The 21,162-nt window shown below is 39.6% G+C and overlaps 1 protein-coding gene across 3 annotated transcripts in view; it reads left to right on the forward strand.

Annotated features, from left to right (window-relative positions):
• The window catches only part of TP53BP1 (tumor protein p53 binding protein 1), a 90,241-nt gene that overhangs the window by 20,513 nt on the left and 48,566 nt on the right, over positions 1-21,162 (forward strand). For 2 of the 3 annotated variants that reach the window (XM_007467549.1, XM_007467550.1), the window contains exons 1-11: positions 34-153; positions 726-910; positions 1,197-1,290; positions 1,504-1,588; positions 9,310-9,440; positions 10,297-10,449; positions 10,801-10,930; positions 12,278-12,444; positions 13,771-13,900; positions 14,689-14,783; positions 17,373-17,578. In XM_007467549.1, coding sequence (XP_007467611.1) covers positions 147-153; positions 726-910; positions 1,197-1,290; positions 1,504-1,588; positions 9,310-9,440; positions 10,297-10,449; positions 10,801-10,930; positions 12,278-12,444; positions 13,771-13,900; positions 14,689-14,783; positions 17,373-17,578 — 1,383 coding nt within the window. In that variant the 5' untranslated portion in view covers positions 34-146. Of the gene's footprint in view, positions 1-33; positions 154-725; positions 911-1,196; positions 1,291-1,503; positions 1,589-9,309; positions 9,441-10,296; positions 10,450-10,800; positions 10,931-12,277; positions 12,445-13,770; positions 13,901-14,688; positions 14,784-17,372; positions 17,579-21,162 lie in introns of those variants that run through there. The other variant, XM_007467551.1, reaches the window with a different exon arrangement.

Genomic DNA, 21,162 nt, shown 5'->3' on the forward strand with positions numbered 1-21,162 from the left:
GAGCCGATACCGCGTGACGCGACGGGAAAGGGGGAGTTCGCGGCCCGTGGCGGCGGTGGCTATAGCGTCGACCTGGGGATCGAGCTGGAGGGACCTCGGGAGCGTGCGGAGATCTCTAGCTGGAGCGTGAGGGACCTCCCGCCGGGATGCCTGGTACTGTTTGGAGAAAAGTGGGGGTGTAGTAGGCTCTGAAGGCTTGGGTTTCGGGTCTGAAGGGGATGGCCGCCCGGAGGGGGCGGGGTGGCAAGCATGGCGGCGGTGACAGGGAAAGGGTTGGAGGGCCCTGAGGAGGGGGTGGGGTATCCTAGCTGGAAAGGCTGGGTGGTCGTGAGGAAGCGTGAAGGCCTGTGGGGGTTCAGACGAGCAGAGATTACAAAGAAGCGTTTTGGGGGGTGGTAGAGGCGCCAGAAGGACGTAGGGAGAGTTGTGGGGGATGGAAAAAGGGGCGGGGAGAGAAGAGGTTAGGAAGGAGGGGAAAGGGTGTCTACGGGAAGGTGGTGGAAGGGGGAGAGAAGGATAGGCAGGCTGATTGTAAATAACGAGGAAATCGGGCCTTGGAAGGTATGATAGGAAAGTGATTGCAGCGATTATAATGTTCTAATTGGAAGAGTCCTACACTGGTCCCCTTTTCCAGGTCTTGTACTTCCGCCTCATTATTTAAGCTCAGACTGCATGAGGAAGGCTAGTAGGTTACACAGAACTGATCTTTTGTTATTCCATTCCAGGGGAGCAGATGGACCCCACTGGAAGTCAGTTGGAGTCAGATTTCTCTCAACAAGACACTCCTTGCCTGATCATTGAAGATTCTCAGCCTGAAAGCCAGGTTCTAGACGATGATTCTGGTTCTCGCTTCAGTATGCTATCTCGACACCTTCCTAATCTACAGACGCACAAAGAGAACCCTGTGTTGGTGAGTGATAGGTTGCTTGGAAATGATTGAGTAGATTTTTTTTTTCCCCCTAATCTAGACCAAGCTGCAAAGTAAGTACTTAGGAGATCACTATCTTTTGGATAAAGTTGGCTGGAAAATAAAATCATTTTCACAAAAATATGTATCATTTTGGATTACTTCATATACAGTATATTATGAAATGTATATTTCATATTATGTACATATATTATGTATGTATACATTATGAATGTATATTTTGTATGTATATTTTCTGAGATGTATATTATATATGTATATTTTCTAGGATGTTGTGTCCAATAGTGATCAAACAGCTGGAGAAGAACAAGGAGACAGTAATAGTGGCTTCAATGAACAACTGAAAGAAAACAAAGCTGTAGGTGAGGTCCATTTTGCAAGGGTGCTCTTGTTGGAGCTGGGTGGATATAAACATTATGTGGTTGTGGTGAATGTATGTAAGGAAGTCTGGCACAGTATCTGGTGCACAGTAGGTCTAATGTAGCTGATTAAATTGGTATTGTCTGCATTCTTGAATTTGTATTACAGTTTGGTGGTAAATGCCTTTTCTGCTAATATCCACTTATTTTTTTCAGAGTCTGTGGATTCTTCTCATTTGGACACATGTGGTTCCATCAGTCAGGTCATTGAACAGTTACCTCAGCCAAATAGGACAAGCAGGTATACTAGTGTTTGAAGGAATTTATTTAAATGTATTAGTGGATCAGTTTTTTTTATCTGTACCTGTTGTCTCATTCCAAGGATAAAAGGATTAATCTTATTTTTGTGAATTAGGGAGTGGGATTTGAGAATTGTATTAACTAGCATTCTGTTGGTACTGATAGCTGGAATCTCTTTTGTGAGGTGGTAACATTTTTTTGCACCTACATTATTCAGATTGTGATCTACCTTGTGCATGTGAAACAAGCATTCCTTATTCTTAGCTTGGATATGACTTATTACTAGAAAAAATAATCAAAAAATATTTAGGTATATTATCAAAACAGTTAAGCATGGTTTCTACCTACCAACCAAAGAACCTCGCCAGTTTTAGACCCAGAATGTTTAATTCATACCCTAAACTGTATTCAGTTTTTACTTTGTCTCCTGTATATCTTTACATTGTCCATTTATTGAGTTTATCCTCTATGTTGGGCACTAGATGGGATGTTTGATATATACTGCCATTTAATTTCATCCTTAAAGTAGTTGTACGATGAACACATTATGTTACTTCCCTTACTTAGGCGGGGAAGCGTTAGGCAAAGAAGTTAAAAACCTTGCTCTAGAATGCGTTGCTAGTAAGTGACAGAGCTGGGCTTTGAGTCCTTCTGACTCAAGTGCCTCTCTTTCTTTTTTACTATTCAATACCCAAATTCTCCTAAGATCAAAGGAGAACGTAGGAGTCTTGGGGTGGTGGAATAGAAAAGGGAGGTAGTCAGAGAGGAGGATGTTAGTATGAGGTGAAAGACTAGGGTTTTATCTCAAAAATAAGTGCTTTTTTGTGTGTGTATGTTTGTGTTCTATTTAATACTCTGTGTTTGCACTTAAATTTTTTCTTTCAAATCATCAGTTGGATGCTTTAGAACAATCCCCAAATTGATGGACTTATTTTGGCCCTTAGGTGGGTTCTAGTTGGCCCACACATAGTTGTAAAATATATTTGAATTAGTTGATAGAATTTAAAAATAGGGAAATTTCACATGGAACTTAGATTTCCAGCTTCTGGGATTACTAGGCCGGAAGTAATGCAACTGTTGTATTATTGGCAGCAGTTGGCGGGAGCTGTGAGCAGCCAGCCTCTGCTTAAGGTAGGGCATGAGTGCCATGGTCTGTCATAGTGCCTGTAACTCACTGTTGTATTTGGACACTGAGGCCAGGTATTCTTTTTTCATTTATCCTAGGGCTTGTGCTTTTGTTCTTAAACCCAGCCACTTAACTCATTTATGTTACCTTTCTTTGCTTTTTGTAGGCATTTAAGTTTTTGTGATACCTCTTTAGGAACATGTGCCAGGCTTATGTGTGTTTTTGTGGCTCGGCATGTGAGTTTGAACCAGTGGGGACAGAATGCGTGTGTACCCCTTGTTATAAATCAATGGTACTGTTTGAGAAGTTTCATGCCACTTCTTTTCCCTTTTTGCATCAAGGTGTTGCTCTTTCCTTAAAAAAAAAACTTGAATGCTTACATTCAGTAAACGTGCAGGCACTGTGGTAGGTGTTTTAAAGCATGTTTGCCATTATGGAGCTTACAATTTAATAGGGGAAGCAGATATTAAATAATTACATAAATAGCTATTCAGTGAGAACTGTGATCATTGTAAAGAGGAAAAAAATAATACATAACCTAACATGGGGGATAAGGGAAAACCTCTTTGAGAAGGATGATCTAAACTATAAATACAAATTTGTTAGGCATAGTTGAAGGGCTGGAGAGAAGTGTGGCATGTGGGAGGAGGAGCTTTCCAGACACAGGGAGCAGCACGTGTAAAGGCCACGAAAACCGCAGAGAATGTGGGGTTGATTCCAAAAGGGGTTGACTTCAAAGCACATGTATACCGATCTCTTTATGTTGTCTGTATTTATTAAGGCAGATATTTTGAAAAAGGCTGCTTGTGAACTTTTATATATCATAAAATTCCAAAAGATCTTCCTCTCTTATCTAATGTCCTGTTGTGATGTAAGCCCGTGGTCCTAAACATGAAGTGTCCTAAAATATGATGCTGAGGATATTTTTATTTCTCCGTTAAACATTTAAGAAAATTGAGGTGATTGTAGATTCACATGCATTTGTAAAAAATAATAGAGAGAGATTCTTTGTGTACTTTTCCCAGTTTCCCCCAATGGTACCACTTTGCAAAACTGTAGCATACTTTCACAACCAGAATATCAACATTGATAAAATCCAACGAACTTATTCACATTTCCCTAGTTTTACTTGTACTCGTATGTGTGTATTTTTATACAGCTTAATCACCTGTGTAGGTTTATCCACCACTGAGGTCAAAATGCTGAACAGGAGCTCCAGTGTTGCCCTTTTATAACCACACCCACCTCCCTCTCCTGCACATGAACCTCTGGCAACCGCTAATTAAGACCATCCTCTGGGGAATTCCCTGGTGGTCCAGTGGGTAGGACTCTGTGCTTTCACTGCTGAGGGTGTGGGTTCGATCCCTGGGTGGGGAACTAAGATCCAGGAAGCCGTGCAGTGGGACCAAAAAAAAAAAAGATCATCCTCCACTGGTAAAGTTTTGTCATTTAAAATGTTATATAAATAGGATCATCCAGTATATAATCTTTGGGGATTGGCTTTTTTCAATTAGCATAAGTCCCAGGAGATCCATCTGAGTTGTTGCATGTATCAGTGGTTTGTTCCTTCTTATTGCTGAGTAGTGTTCCATGGTATGGATGTACCACAATTTGTTTAACCATTTGCCTATTGAAGGAAATCTAGGTTGATTCTAGTTTTTGGCTAATGTAAATAAAGCTGCTGTGAACATTTGCATACAGGTTTTTGTAAATCTTCATATCTCTAGGATAAATGGCCAGGTGGGCAATTGCTGGGTCATATGGTAGTTGCCTGTTCAGTTTTTTTAAGAAACTGCTGAACTGTTTTCTAGAGTGGCTGTATCATTTTACAGTCCCACTAGCAGTGTATGAGACATCCAATTTCTCTCCATTCTCACCAGCATTTGATGTTGTCACTATTTTTTATTTTAGCCATTCTGATAAGTGTGTGATGATATCTCACTGAGGTTTTAATTTGCATTTCCCTAATGGCTAATGATGTTGAACATCTTTTCACGTGCTTCTCTGCCATCTGTACATCCTCTTCAAGGAGATGTCTGTTCATGTCTTTTGCCTATTTTCTAACTGGATTTTTTTTATTGTGTTTTGAGACTTCTTTATATATTCTATATATTAGTCCTTTGTAGCATATGTGGTTTGCAAATATTTTTGTCCTACTCTGTAGCTTGTCTTTTCATCCTCTTAAGAGGTTTTTTCCATAGAGCATGTTTTTAATTTTGATGAGATCTGTTAAATTTTTTTTTTTTTTTTTTGCGGTACACGGGCCTCTCACTGTTGTGGCCTTTCCCGTTGCAAAGCACAGGCTCCGGATGCACAGGCTCCACAGCCATGGCTCACGGGCCCAGCCGCTCCGCGGCATGTGGGATCTTCCCAGACCGGGGCGCGAACCCGTGTCCCCTGCATTGGCAGGCGGACTCCCAACCACTGTGCCACCAGGGAAGCCCTTCCTAGCTCTTAATACTGTTGTAAAACTAAGTAACACTGTTGTATTACCATTTCTTGTTTTATCAAATTAAGACACTTGAGTTCATAATGAAAGATGAGGTTTTAACTCACAACAACATTCTCCTAATTTTTGATGATAATTGTTTTATTTCTTTTAATTGGCTACTTCTGTATTTCTAAGTAATATATTTAAACCTTTGTTTTCTTTTTCCATCAGTTTTGGATAGTGGAGGAAAGTTTAATATCAGTACTATTTTTTGTCTATAATTGGATTAATTTCAAGCCTCTTCTGATTCACCTAATCATTCTAATTAAATATTTATTGAGTATTTCCTATATGCCAAGCACTGTTGAGTTTTGGGGATACAAAGTGATCAGAAGAGATAAGAAACCCTAGACCTTAATGGAGCTTACGTTCTGGTATGGGATATAGCAATACATGATAGATAAGTAAAAATATATAGTATCTTAGACTCTGATAGGGCTGAAGAGAAAAATAAAGCAGAGAAGGGGATGGGAAACATCAAAGGAATTGCAAGTTTAGGTAGGGTGACTTAGGGGATGCTTTAGTGATGTGACATTTGACTAAAAATCTTAAGTAAGTGATCTCTGCTATTATTTGGGATAAATGTAATCCATGCATAGAGAACAGCAAATGCAAAAGCCCTGAGAGAAGCATGTGCCTGGAATAATTGAGAAATGACAAGGAGGTTAGTGTGGCTGGCGTGGAGTGCTTGAGAGGAGTGGGAGAAGAGGTCAGGGAAGTAAAGAGGGAACCAGAATATATAAAGCCTTATGGATCATTGTGAGGAATTTGGCTGTTACTCTTAGGAAAGTATTTAACGGTTTTGAGCAGAGGAATGACATGATCTGACTTAGATTTAAACAGGATCACTCTGGCCGCTGGATCAAGAATAGACTGAAGAGTGTACAATTTTTATTTGTCCATTATACCTCGATAAAGCTGGGAAAAATAAAAATTAAAAAAAAAAAGCTCTTCAGATTAAATTTAAAAAGGAATAGTCTGAAGGGAGAGCAAGGGTAGAGTCAGGAAGACCTACTAGGAGATGACTGAAATAATTTAGGCAAAATGTGAGAGTGGCTAGACCAGAGTAGAAGTGGATGAGGAGTGGTGAGATTCTGGGTTTTTGAAAATATGATTCAAAGATAGATTGGATGTGAAGTATGCAAGAGATGAAGGAGGTAACAGTGATTCCATGTTTTTCATTTGGGAACTAGAAGAATGGAGTTTCTGTTAATTGAGATGAGAAGACTGCAGGGGAAGGTCAGTTATAGACCTGTTAAAGTTGAGCTGCCTTTTCAGTTGCCAGTTGGAGGCATTTGACAATGTGAATGTCTGGAGAAAGTCTTAGCTGGAGATTTAAAATTCCAGAGTCATAAGCATATGGATGATGTTCAAAGCCATGAGTCTGGATAAGATCACTAAGGGGGTGAGTGTAGGTGAAGAAGAGGTCCAAGGACTCACTGTGCCTATGAGCATTAGGAACTTGAAGAAAACCACCAAAAGAGACTGAGGAAGATCCAAGGTGTGTGGTTTGTGCTGTCTTTCATTGCTCTTCTACTTTTTGTCATACACGCTCTTGACTTTCTTTTCCTATGTTTCCTAAGGTCAGGCATCTGGTCCTCCCAGTTGTGTAGGTAACATTCTATTTTATTTTTGTGGAAGTCTTTATTAGTCCTTTTTCTCTTCCTTGGTTCATGGTCCCCAACTTTGCAAATTTATGTTTTCTTCTCTTTTATGCTTATTAAACTTATGCTTAATGGTCTTTGTATGGAATGTTACAAGGAGGCAAAAATGTCATCTATAATTCTGCCACCCAGAGGCTAATTGCTGTAAACATTTTGGCTTATTTTCCCTGTTGTTTTTTGTTGCTGTTGTTGTGCATTTGATATACATAGTTGACACATGGGAAGTGAAAGTTCGTGTGTTTCTTGACCTTTTTGCTTAACAACGTGAGCAATTAATTTCCCCTGCAATTAAAACTCTAAATAACATTTACCCCAAGTTTTTTATTTTAAAAGTTTAAACCCACAGTAGAGATGAAGATACTATGCATTTTTTCAAAAGATACTATGCATTTTTCTGTGTGTGTGTGTGTATAAAATATACTGTTTTGAAACAAAGTTGCAGAAATCATAGTTCCCCTCAAATACTTTACCATTCATCCCCTAAGAAAAATATTATCTTATATTATAATAATACCCTTATCACACCTAAGAAAATATCGATTCTGTAAAACCTAGTAATAAGTGCATATTCAGATTTTCCAAATTGTCTCAAAGATGGCTTTATTATATGTATGTATATATATATATATATATATATATATATAATCCAGTATCCAAACCAGATTATGGTTTACATGTTGCATTTGGTTGTTTTGAACATTTTTAATGGCTGCATAAATTCCATTTTATGGATTATGAAATTAGTTAATCATTTACCTACTGTTGGGCTTACAGTAGGTTGTTTGTTAGTCACAGTGAACTTCGAAAGTAAGTTTGTATAAGGATCTTTTCATATTTCAAATTATTTTTTACAGTTGAAATTACTAGGTATGAACATTTTTTAGAGCTCTTGTTAATATATTTCCCAGTTGTTCTGCAGAAAGGTTCTATTAGTTTATACTCTTATAAACAGTATGTGATAATGCTAATCTCACCTCAGGTTTGGGCAGCACTGAATAGTAGTACAGTATTTACAGTTTTTCATTTCTAATTTGATTGGCAACAAATGGTTTCTCTGATTTCTTACATTTTAAAAAAATTTTTTTTATTTTTGCGGTACGCAGGCCTCTCACTGTTGTGGCCTCTCCCGTTGCGGAGCACTGGCTCTGGATGCGCAGGCTCAGCGGCCATCGCTCATGGGCCCAGCCGCTCCGCGGCATGTGGGATCTTCCCAGACCGGGGCACGAACCCGTGTCCCCTGCATCAGCAGGCGGGCTCTCAACCACTGTGCCACCAGGGAAGCCCTGATTTCTTACATGTTTAAAGATACTTGTATTTCTTTTTTTTGTGAGCTGTCTTTTCTGTTGTTTGTCCATTCATATCTTGAGCTGCTTCTTACGAGTGCCTTGTATATTATGGAGACTATTCTTTTGTTATATTGTTGCAGATATTTTTTCCTAATTGTTATGTGTCTTTTACTTTTGTTTATCGTTTTTTGACCTGTGATGTCTTCTTTTCAATACACAGACCTCTTACCTGAATTTTTTTCAGCCACTGTGGTTCTATGTTATGTATTCTAAGAATTTTTGCTAAAATTCGTTTGTGAACTGTGTTCTATTAAATAGATGTTTTTTTTTGTTTTGTTTTGTTTTGTGCTACGCGGGCCTCTCACTGTTGTGGCCTCTCCTGTTGCGGAGCAAAGGCTCCGGACACGCGGCCATGTCTCAACGGGCCTAGCCGCTCCGCAGCATGTGGGATCCTCCCGGACTGGGGCACGAACCCATGTCCCCTGCATCGGCAGGCAGACTCTCAACCACTGCGCCACCAGGGAAGCCCAATAGATGTATTTATTTTATTTTATTATTTTTTTTATTTTTATTATTTTTTTCTTTTTTCGGTACGCGGGCCTCTCACTGTTGTGGCCTCTCCCATTGCGGAGCACAGGCTCCGGATGCGCAGGCCCAGCGGCCATGGCTCACGGGCCCAGCCGCTCCGCGGCATGTGGGATCTTCCCAGAACGGGGCACGAACCCGTGTCCCCTGCATCAGCAGGCGGACTCTCAACCACTGCGCCACCAGGGAAGCCCAATAGATGTATTTTTGAGCCCCTTCTCTGCACATCTAATGCACATCTTCTCTTGTCACTTGTCAGTAATTCTCTTGAGTGCAAGATTTTTCTATCCCTGCTCAGATTTTTTCAAAGAAAGATAAAAATCAAGTATGTTTGTTTCTTCCTCTGTCTCTTATTTGTATTACTTAATTCTGTACTACAGTGTTTTGAGTTGTTAACCTTTTAGGTGCCTTTTGTAGAAAGAAGCAATAATGAGGTGAGGTTTTTTACTTTTTCAAATTTGCTTAAAACGTGGTTGGTGTGTGGGGAGTCACAATAAAATTTAAAGAGTTCTTTGAGCAAAATATCCTGGCCTATCTGTGAACACATGAGTGTGTTTTTTTGCTGTATAGTGTTTTGGGAATGTCAGTGGAATCTGCTCCTCCTGTGGGTGAAGAGAAGGAAGAAGAGGTGGAAGAGAAGGAGAAAAAGGAAAAAGAAGGAGATATTTCAGACGATACCACACACTCCCTTGGTGCTGAAGGTAGCTTTATGCCTTTTTCAGGATAGTAGATTGGTCTAACCCCTTTAACATGAGCAAGCAGATGTCTAAATTTCTCCCTTTTATCAGGTTATAGATTTCTTATCATTAAATTGAGAATAGTCATTAGGAAATTTGCTGGTAGTCTAAGATAATCCACCTAATTTGGTGTTCAGGAATTTTTAGCTCATTTCTTAGCCCCCTTTCTGCATATTGACTCCTACTTCTTTTGTATTCATTTGTTTTTCAAATATTTTGGGGATGCATGCCTTGTGGGGTGGAATTACAATATGAAGTACAGTGCTCTCTGCGTGTGTGTGTGTGTGTGTGTGTGTGTGCGCGCGCGCGCGCGTGCATGCGTGCGCGGTGGGGGGTGGCTTATGTATTTCTTTAGAAAGTAGAAATAGTCTGCCTTTATTAGGTGCTTGTAAGGTTTTATGGTACACAGTTTTTTGCTTCATTATGCATTTTCCCCCTTTGCTTTTAGTGCTTTTATTCTTTTTTTTTTTTTTTGTGGTATGTGGGCCTCTCACTGTTGTGGCCTCTCCCGTTGTGGAGCACAGGCTCTGGACGCGCAGGCTCAGCTGCCATGGCTCACGGGCCCAGCCGCTCCACGGCATGGGCGATCTTCCCGGACCGGGGCACGAACCCGTGTCCCCTGCATCGGCAGGCGGACTCTCAACCACTGCGCCACCAGGGAAGCCCAGTGCTTTTATTCTTAATTTTATTTTGAAAAAATTTTGGGGGCAGGGCTTTGATGTGAAAGACTTAATATGACCTTCTTTTGCTAAAGGGCAGCACCTTGCATAGTACATAATGTTGTGGGATGATACCTGATTTCTTGGGGTTTTCTTCCTAGATCCTGCCTCATCACAGCTGGGCTTTGGGGTTCTAGAACTCTCCCAGAGCCAGGATGTTGAGGAACAAACTCTGCCACGTGAAGCAGACAATCTACAGTCAGTAACCACCAACTCTGCTTATACTAGGCTATCTGATGTGGATGCTAATATTGGTACGTAACATGTTTTTGGCATTTAGAGTTTGTTTATAAGTATTTTCCTCCCATGCTAGAGCTAGTTGTTTTTTCCTTGATATATCTTACAGCTATCTAAGTTAATCTAATCTAAGTTAGTATAGTAAGGTTGTAGAGTTGTCTGGCGAGTACTTGTCAGTTGATGGCTTGCATACTAAGGTTTTTTGTAAGTGGGTAATTGGTTATTTTCCTTTCTGGAATGATGCCTGTATATATTTTCAGTTTGTATTTCTTTCTTTAAAATCTTTGCCTTTTAAAAAGCCTTTGGGACTACTTCTAGTACTTTGAAAAATTAAATATTTCCTTCCTGTCTTCTTCTAAAACTTTAAGCAATTAAGCATGAAGAACAGTCTAAGGAAGGTATCCCCATGGCAGCACAGCCCAGCAAGGATATCCGTGTGGCACCACAGCCCAGTAAGGATGTACCTGTGGTAGAAGCGCAAAATTCACCACCTGCAAGGTAAACCAAGTTCTTTCTAGAAAGTATTTTTGGGTTTCTGCTATCGGGTTACACTCATTTCACTTGGCCAGGTGGAAACTTTTTTAGAAATTCTTGATTTTTTTTTTTCCCCCTTGCCCTGGGCATATTTATGGTCCAGTAGAAACATTTGTTGTTTATGAATTCTCATTGTGTCATCTTATCTTTAGGCATATTACAAGCCCAATTTATTGCTGCTCTAACTGTAAGGATGATCCCTTAATCTTTGGTTGCTACTCCTACTCTCTGTTCTTTGTCTGCAGAGGCACTATCTCTCTGTGGGATGTCTTTCTAAATTCTCTAGTGTTGTAAGAGTCAAAAGAATATTATATTTGAAAGTCTACTGTTTTTATACTTGAGGAGCACCCAGATTGCTTTGGGTCCTCAGGTGTCCTGCATCTGGTAGCTTATGGCATAGATAAATAGGGAGGTATTCTTTTCCCGTGTCTTTCAGGCTCTTAACTTGGTGGGAATTGGGCAGTATACCTTTGTTCTGCCTATGGTGATGGTTGTATCCAAAACAGCATTGTCTCTGGTCAATACCTCAAGTTTAGATATGGCAGAGGACAAGTGGGATGCTTCCATTTTGGAGGAGGGAATGAGTAAACATTTAGTATTCTTTTGTTTCTTCCTTCAGTAGAAACAGTGGGGAATGGGGTACTGAACAAAGCTGAATATCAAGAGAGGTTGTCTTTCTAATGCAAAACACTCAGCTTAACGTTCCGCTTTTCCTTAGGAAATTACTCTCTAGGTAGTTTTGCTATCCTGTTTACTCTGGGCAATGGTAGAGTAGGTGAACCGCCTAAGTCTCTGGAAAGGAGGCAGCAGTGAGTGTCTTACATGTGTAAGTAGTATTTGTGTGAAGGAGTCTTGGTTTGGGGCTTGGGTTGAGTAGATCAGATCAAAAAGGTCAGCAGAAGATAAAGTGTGTGGCTGGTGCAGAGGATGATTTACATCCAAGCTCTTTCTGTGGGAGGTCATTGTTCTGGCATTGTTGCCGTCTGGATCACACTGCTTCATGCACCTCTAGATAACAATGTATGAAACAAAACTCCCTAACTCACTTATCAGAAATCTTGGACAGCATGCAGCACTGCAGTGAGCAGAGTGGAAAAGAGGTATTGCTTTGTGAGAGACTGAGACACACTTTGAAATGGGCTGAGGGCTTTGCATCATTATAAAGTGTAGCTTATTTCACTTTTAATAAATAGTTTCTGGAAGTTTTGAAATTAAAAAAGGAAAACACACAAAACAGGAAATGCTTCTTTGTTCAAAGATGAAAGCCTTTGAACATAGTAACTTTTTCTCATGGTGATATGAATTTCCTAGGTCAGAGGACATGCCTACTAGTCCCAAAGGCTCTCTTGCTGCTCTGGAAACAAAAGAACAAATATCTGTTCAAGAACTTCTGGAAGGTGGGATGCAGATTCAGAAGTCACCAGAGCCTGAGGTTTTGTCAACTCAGGAAGACTTGTTTGACCAGAGCAATAAAACAGGTACAAAGAGTAATTATTTGCCGTAGCTCTTCTTTTCTGATCTAAACTTTTATTTCTGTTCTGAGGCTACTGTTTTAAGTCAGAAGGCACTTTATAGGTGTGCAGACTGTTTGTGGTATGGAAGGAAAGTACGTTTCTAGCTGATTAATGAGAAGGGCTTTTTGGAAATAATTGCTATTTAACGTGTGTTAGCATAATTTTCTTTCTCTTTTGGAAATGGAGATATTGAAGAATACTAGCTAATAATATGGCAGATTTAATGTTATGGAAAGAGTAGCTATTTCTGTTATCATAAGTCTTCAAATCTTAAATGTCATGATAATTAAGTGAAGATTTTCATGTTCACCTGGGTAACAGTCACTTATTCATCTGTTTATTAGTTCCTCTGCCACAAATAGGAAGTTATGGTCCAGCAGAAAGAATATAATACCTTTAGAAGACTAGAATGGTATTTGTTTCACCTTTCATTAACCCCCACCAGTGCCCCATGCTGCAACCTCACAGAGCCAGAAAGCTTCAGTAACAATCAGCAAAATATGATGTATTGGTTGTAAGTAGGGAGGAAGAGAAGGTTATACTCCTGTACTATGCTGTGAATGTATGCAGGACATACAGAGCATCACCAAGAAACCTTTTCTGGTCTCTCATTAAAGCTACAAGTTTGTATGTAAGAAATTTCTTTATTCTTGCAATTAATACAGCTGATACTCCATTTGTTGCTAAGGAGAAGGGACCAACAGGAGCCTCTTCATAGTATAAATCAGTAATGGCTGCTCATACATCCTTTTACTTGTGCTTTAGTATTTTTTCTGTCTTTTGAGGAGCCCAGGTTCTAATCATGAAAACTGCTGCGTTCATATCATCAGGTGTCATTCACATTGTTTTGACTTCTCCCATCTGCATCATGGCATGAGCTTTCCTTCACCTTAGGTAGACCTTGGAATAAAGGGCTCGCTTGCTGTCTTGTAATAGAAACTTGACAAGAAAGAAGAGCAGCCAAGGAGAGGTTTAAGCGTCCTGGCTTTTCTTCTCCAAGCTTCAATCATGACAGAAAGGACTAAGGAGTTCTTTTCGTCAATTCTTTATTAAAGAAACCCATAATTCATTAGGGAGAGGATGTTTAATGGTCACTCAAGATTTGTGTTAGCGTGGCATTCCACTAATTGTACTGCAGTTAGAAAACAGTTTCTGCCCTGTTGGAACATGGGTGGATATATGAATATTATGCTTTTTGTACTACTGAGTGTTTTGTTTTTTGTTTTTTTTGACAATTCAGTAATGTCAATATGAGAAGTAAATGCAACTAGAATTTTTTTTTTTTCTCAGTAGCTTCTGATGGTTGCTGTACTCCTTCAAGGGAAGAAGGTGGGTGTTCTCTGGCTTCCACACCTGCCACCACTTTGCACCTCCTGCAGCTCTCTGGTCAGAGGTCTCTTGTTCAGGAGAGTCTTTCCACGTAAGTAAGCTAAAATAACCCTTTCAAGGAAACACGTGCCTGATGGTTTTAGGCTAAGGTTGAAAGCTAAAGTTGGTATTCCAGAAGTCTTTTTGAAACTGAAAAGTAAACTCTAGGCTTAAGAATTTTGGGGAATAAGAACTTAGTGGAATTATCGAAGGCAGGTAGATCTGCTTTCCCATTTGGAGATTTTAAAATTGTAGCCCAAAGGTTTCACCAGGAAAGAAACTGCCCAGTTATTTAGAGACTGTTACATGTCAAAAACAAGCTGCCTGCTGCTCCACTTGGCTAGCAGTTCTTCCCATTTAATGGCATAGGGGTGCAGAAGAGGTATGCTAGAGTTGACAGTAGTTGGATTTCTTTATCTGTATTAGGGCAAAGAGGTTGCTTTTTTTTTTTTATAAGAATGTACATGATCTTTCTCATAATAGGCAAAAAATGGAGTAAATATTTGTCTCAAATCTGCAGATGAATTAATTTTTTTAGCACTATCTCATCCTGCTTTTCAGTCATGATGTCCTTGTGTCTGGTCATTTACTTTCTCTTGTAATCATATGGCTTTTCCCTTAATCTTTTTTTTTTTAAATTCTAATTTTGGATATGTCTGGTGTGAGAAATAGTTATTGAAGTATTGTTCATGGCTCTTCTACCAAGGTCGGTTAGCTGTTTGAGAGAAGCACTAATAAGTACTTGAATGAGTTACAGATATTTTTGCTGTTAAAAAGTAGAAAGCAAGTGCGAAGCTGTAGCTGTGGTAAAATAACCTGTGGCTCTCTCTTTGTATAAAGGAATTCCTCAGACCTTGTTGCTCCTTCCCCTGACGCCTTCCGATCTACCCCCTTTATCGTTCCTAGCAGTCCCACAGAACAAGAAGGGAGAAAAGGTGAGCTCTCTTCATCTATCTGTTGATCTCAGGTTAGAAGAGGGGCAGCACTTCTTCTGCCTTGTGAAGTGTACTGTTCCTTTACATGTTAGAACACTGTGACCTCAACTATTCGCTAGGACTCATGTCTAAGCTTCAGGGGAGTGCCCTAGTGTTAAGTGCGTTCCTCGGTTCTTTGCTCTTCTAGCACTGATTCTTCTGAGAGTTCTGTATTGACAACTTAATTTTTGAAAAGACCCTTAAGGGAAAATTGTTCAAGTTGAACTCAAATGAATTATCAATAGTATAATGAAGACCTTTATTGCTATTGGCCTAATAGTCTCCAGCAACATGGTAGCATGTTACTGGTCAGAGGGAACCAAAAATTGTTTCTTTTGTTCTTTATAGGTTATTTCTGCTATTATCAAAGCAGTTTTAGCCAAAGAGTGGTTAGGAGCAGGTGGTAGAAATTTTGACTTAATTCCCTTCCTCCTTTGAGGACCTAGTGATTTTATATTACTTTATACACAAGAAAGTTTTTCTTTTTACTTAATTTATGTCATTATCTAAACGTCTTTTGCTCTCTTCTAGTCTCCTATCCAGTCATTCAAGATATTTCTAAATTTTTCCTACTTCTACAAAGCCTTTTCCAATAAATCCCATGATTTTTTTCCTTTTCATTCTTTCATATATCAATAATGGTACAATAGCTAATATTTATTGAACACTTATTTTATGCCAGGCACTGTTCTTTTTGCTTCTCTTTCGTTCTGGGTTCTTCTGTTTGTTTCCTTTTTTGTTTGTTTGTTTTTTAAATCCTCACAACATTCCTAAGAAGTAGGTGTTACTTTTATCCCCATTTTACAGATGAGAAAATGGAGGCACAGAGAGATTTCACAACTAAGTCATAGAGGCAGGATTTGAACTTGGGCAGCTGCCTCCAGAGCCTGTGCTCATGGGTTTTCATTTACCCATGACAAAATTTAATCTTAGACTTTCTTCTGTCACAAAGTTTGTGTCTGGCTATTTTCTCTTGAAATCAATGTAGGTATCCAAAGGGACTAATATCATTCTAAGCATAACATGATTAGTGATATCTTCAGTGAAAAATAAAAGTGAATCCATTCTACAAAAAAGGCTATTAATGCAAGTTAAGTTTGGCTTATCCTTAGAACCATTTTTTCTGTCTGTAGTGTGAACACTGAAGATATATAAAAATAATTATATTAAAAATGCTTTCTCCCTGACTGTAAACATAATTAGTACTTACTGTGGAAAGTTTGGAAAGCATATGGGAAAGTAATGAGAAGAAAATAAAAATCACCTGTGCTACCACAGTCCAGATATAATTAGTATTTGGATATGTGTTTCCTTTCAGAGTGTTTTCTGTGCATAAATATAAAGAAGTATGTTTACACAAGTGGGATCATGTTATGTATATGATTCAGTGTTCTTTTTTTTTCATGTAACATTGTATTTTCCTTTGTTAATTATATTTTAGATTTAATGCATTTGCTTAATATGTGCATAACTGTGCAACTGTGTATGCTTTTTTGTATTTTGTTGTTGTCTAAGAATATTAACCTAAAGCCTTTTTATATGTAGTGCTTAGAACAGTCCTTAATAAGTGCTTTGTCATGGCAATAAAGATCAAAAGGTGTAATGAAAATACTTAACACAGCTGTGGTAGGGTAATAAAGGCCTATAGCATCAGTTCCCGGCCTAGCATTAGAGTGGAGTGTGCGTTTGAGGCCAAGCTAAGCAGCAGGGGTAGGTATTGAGGTGGAGGTGGGGCGGGTACCTGGTAGCATGAATTTGGATTATAGGGAAAAACTAAATGGCATAGGTACTTTGTGAGAGTGGTCTAAAGGAAGCCTGTTTGGGGTTAAGCTGTAAGATAGGGGAAAAGGGGTTGATGAATCAAATACCTAGCAAGCTAGGCTGGCTCTGAGGAAGATCCTGTTAGCCTACAGGTGGGTAGGATACTATACGAAAAGCAGTGTTTTGTGTTTTGTTTGTGTTTATGTTTCCCTCCTGAGCAATTTGTCTCAGGATTAGTGTCCTGTACTTTGTTCTTTGATAAATCATTGCTGATTGTCATTGATAGATTTTTTTTTTTCCTTCTCTATTTGTCCTGGCATCCACCTCTCTGCACTTAGCAGTTAATGCAAATAAAATGAGTTCATAAATACGTAGATATTTACTTAGAGTGATGAACAAGTTCACTGCCTTTCAAGGCCTGTGGTTAAATTAGGTGCCATTAATCTGGGCATTCCTATGCAAATGTGAAAACTGAGCTATAATCAGGAAAGGGTCTCAGAGGAACCTAGTTAATTTACTATCATATGGATGGATGGGTATCCCTAGATGAACCCTATTTTAATCTATATCTGAGTATTTTAGGAGTGTGGACTTCCCTCCCCCAGGGGAATAAAGTGTTGCTAGATTTCCAGGACTCAATCTTCTATTAACCTATCAGCTTTTCTGAAAATTGTCACTGTTTTTTTTAGGGATGAAAATATCTGAATATAATTGTTATTAGTGGTATTGGAACATGAATAGTATTGATGAGTGCTTATTTCTCAATTTGTGTTTCCTATTTTAAACTAGATGAGCCAATGGATATGTCAGTGTTATCTGAAGCGGGAGAGTCTTTTCAGAAGAAACTCAAAGGTGATGAACCGGTAGGGATAGAAAACCCCCCTCTCCCACCTGAGCCCACTATATCACCACAAGCCTCAACACCGGTATCTCAGAGCACACCAGTCTTCACTCCTGGGTCACTTCCTGTTCCATCCCAGCCTGAGTTTTCTCACGTGAGTATCATAGAAAAAGTTTTTTCCTTCTAACATCTTTTTTTCTTTAAACAACTGTATTGAGGTATAATTTACAAACCATAAAACTCACCCATTTTAAGTGTACAGTTTAGTGATATTTTAGTAAATTTACAGAATTGTGCAGCTGTTATCAGAATCTAGTTTTAGAACATTTCCAGGGTCATCTAACATCTTGATGTACTTTTTATGTTTGAATTTTGTACTATGTCTTTTTTTTTAACATCTTTATTGGAGTATAATTTGTACTATGTCTTTAACTTCTTAAAAATGTTGCTTTGAAATTGAAAGGGGGCATTAATCATTATTCTGCCTTAACGCACGAACTTCTCACTAAATCAACCCTAGGCTCTCCACCAGTTGTCAATATCTCCTTTCAAGATGTTCAGGGGCCTCAAACTTTTTCATTTTGGAGAAACCACTTTTGGAGCCTCCTGAGTTCTAATCTGTGCTATTGCCTTCTGTTCCTGGTATATAACTGTCACCTCCCTTTCATTGTCTTTGGAGATCGTCCTTACCTGTCTTTGTGTTGGATTCCTCTTGAACTCCGTGTCTTCTTGGTTTACTCCCTCATTTTGATGGAGGACATTCTTGAGTAGCATACTTTCTACCCTCATACATGATTCATAGTTTGTAGGAGTATAGAATTTTAGGTTGGAAATAATTTTCCTTTAAACTTTTGAAAGCATCGCTCTACTGTCTTCAGACTTCCAGTGTTGCTGTTGAGAAGTGTGGCCAGTTTGATTTTGATCTTTAATATGTGAGCTGTTTTTTTTCCTCACTGGAATCTTGTAGATTTTTCTTTTTATCCTCAGTGTTCTGAAACTTCCAGACCCTTGGCATAGGTCTGTTTTCCTTCATTGTTTTGGTAAGCCCTCTCAATCTAGAAACTCAAGCCCTTCAGTTCAGGGACATTTAATTATTTAATTTCTTCCCCTTTGTTCTTTTTTTTTTTCTTAATGGAATACCTATTGTTTGGATATTCATACTCCTAGAATAGTCTTGTAATTTTATTATTTTGTGTCCTACTTTCCATCTCTCTCTCCTTTTGTTTAACTTTCTGGATGACTTCCTCAACTGTTTTTTTTTTTAAACTTAAAAAAACCCTCACTTTATTGAGATAATTCATGCATCGTGTTGTTCACCCTTTTAAAGTGTATAATCTAGTGGCTTTTAGTGTATTCACAAAGTTGTACAGTTATTCACCAGAGTCTAATTTTTTTTTTTTTTTTGCGGTACGCGGGCCTCTCACTGTTGTGGCCTCTCCGATTGCGGAGCACAGGCTCCGGACTCGCAGGCTCAGTGGCCATGGCTCACGGGCCCAGCCGCTCCGTGGCATGTGGGATCTTCCCGGACCAGGGCACGAACCCGTGTCCCCTGCATCGGCAGGTGGACTGTCAACCGCTGCGCCACCAGGGAAGCCTCAGAGTCTAATTTTAGAACATTTTCATCACGCTCTCCCTCCACCCCCAACAAAAGACCCCGTGCTTATTAACAGTCTCTCCCATTTCCCCCACCCCCAGCCCTAGTCAATCACTAATCTACTTTGTGTCTCTATGGATTTGCCTGTTCTGGGCATTTCCCATAAGTGGAATTATACAATATGTAGTCTTTGGTGACTGGTTTCTTTAATGTTTTCACAGTTCATCCACGTTCTGACATGTATCAGAACTTCATTCCTTTTTATTCTGAATAATACTGTGTATGTACATACCACGTTTCATTCATCCATTTATCAGTTGATGGACATTTGGGTTGTTTCCCCTTCTTGGCTATTATAAATAATGCTGTGTACATTTGTGTGCAAGTTTTTGCACGGATGTGTATTTTTATTTCTCTTGTATATAAGTAGGAGTGCAACTGCCAAGTTCAACCATTTTTAACTTTCTCTGAGACATTAATTTCTACTCTTGGGTTTTTCATTTCTATACTCTTCTTTTTTTTCCTTGAATGTTCTCCCTTTTTTAAAAAAAATAGCATTTTGTCATTTCATGGGTATACTATCTTATCTCCTTAATGATATTAGTAATAGTTTCTGAGAAGTTTTCTCCCTGCAATAGTCACTATTTCTTCAAATAGATTTTAGTTAGTTTTGATGTTTGACTTTTAAAGAGGCTTTCCTCAAGAGTTTGTTAATAATCCTTGGTTTTCTGACTGCTTTAAGAGTGAAATCCCAAAAAACTGATTAGAAGTTCTGAATTGGTGGTTAGTGCTTCATGTGTCTGGAATTTACTGTAGTGTGATCTGCAGGGCCATTTTTGGGGTCCCCTAATGTCAGTATCTTGATTTATCTTGTCTTGTTCACGTTCCCTCCTGTCTGCCATTGCTTTAGAAGTCTATGATGGAAGAGGACTGGGGGTGTTGAGAGGCAGGTGCAGGTTCCATTGAATATGTAAATTTTCATTTAATCTCCCTGTTTTCAGTCTGGTACTTTCTGATAACTGTGCCTCTTTTCCTCCAGTTCAGGGATGCTCTGTTTTACCCTCTCCAGGGCAGAGGAGGGTCAGGAAGAGCGAATCTGGGGATTAAACTGCTTCTTAAATAGATTTCCAGCCAGTGTTCTTCCTGTTTTTAGCACTACCCTCATCACCACTTCCAGAGTTACCTGGGCTACTGCCAAGTCCTGAATCTTTTTTGGGACATGGTAGTTCTGAGGTATAATTTGGGTTACTTCTTAGCTTTCTCCACTGCTGTCTTAGGAATTCAGTTTTCACTAGTCTGCTAGATAGATGACCACTCTTCCAAAATTTTATTGTGGTTATCTGTTCTTTGTTCTCTTTTTCTTTTTCTTTTTTTAAAAATAAATTTATTTATTTATTTATTTATGGCTGCGTTGGGTCTTAGCTGCTGCATGCGGGCTTTCTCTAGTTGCGGTGAGCAGGGGCTACTCTTGGCGGCGCGCGAGCTTCTCATCGCGCGAGCTTCTCATTGCAGTGGCTTCTCTTGTTGCGGAGCACGGGCTCTAGGCTCACGGGCTTCAGTAGTTGTGGCTCGCGGGCTCTAGAGCGCAGGCTCAGTAGTTGTGGTGCACGGGCTTAGTTGCTGCGGGGAATGTGGGATCTTCCTGGACCAGGGCTTGAACCCATGTCCCCTGCATTGGCAGGCGGATTCTTAACCACTGCGCCACCAGGGAAGTCCCTGTTCTCTTTTTCTTGAAAATGCATTTTTTAAAAAAATCCCTTTACCATTGCTTAGTGGGATTTTGGAAGAAAGTTAAAGAAAATGTGTGTATTAAATCCACTGTTTTTATTTGGAAGTTCCATACTTTTTTCATTATGTATCAAACTCCTTACATGTTAGTCTTTTTTTTTTTTTTTTTTTTCTTGCGGTGCGTGGGCCTCTCACTGTTGTGGCCTTTCCCTTTGTGGAGCACAGGCTCCGGACGCGCAGGCTCAGTGGCCATGGCTCACGGGCCCAGCCGCTCCGCGGCATGTGGGATCTTCCTGGACCGGAGCACGAACCCGTGTCCCCTGTATCGGCAGGCGGACTCTCAACCACTGCGCCACCAGGGAAGCCCACATGTTAGTCGTAATGACTCACCTTTGCACATCTGTTATTTCTTCTGT

This window comes from Lipotes vexillifer, unplaced genomic scaffold (assembly GCF_000442215.2).
Source record: "Lipotes vexillifer unplaced genomic scaffold, Lipotes_vexillifer_v1.1 scaffold722, whole genome shotgun sequence".
NCBI lineage: Eukaryota > Metazoa > Chordata > Mammalia > Artiodactyla > Lipotidae > Lipotes > Lipotes vexillifer.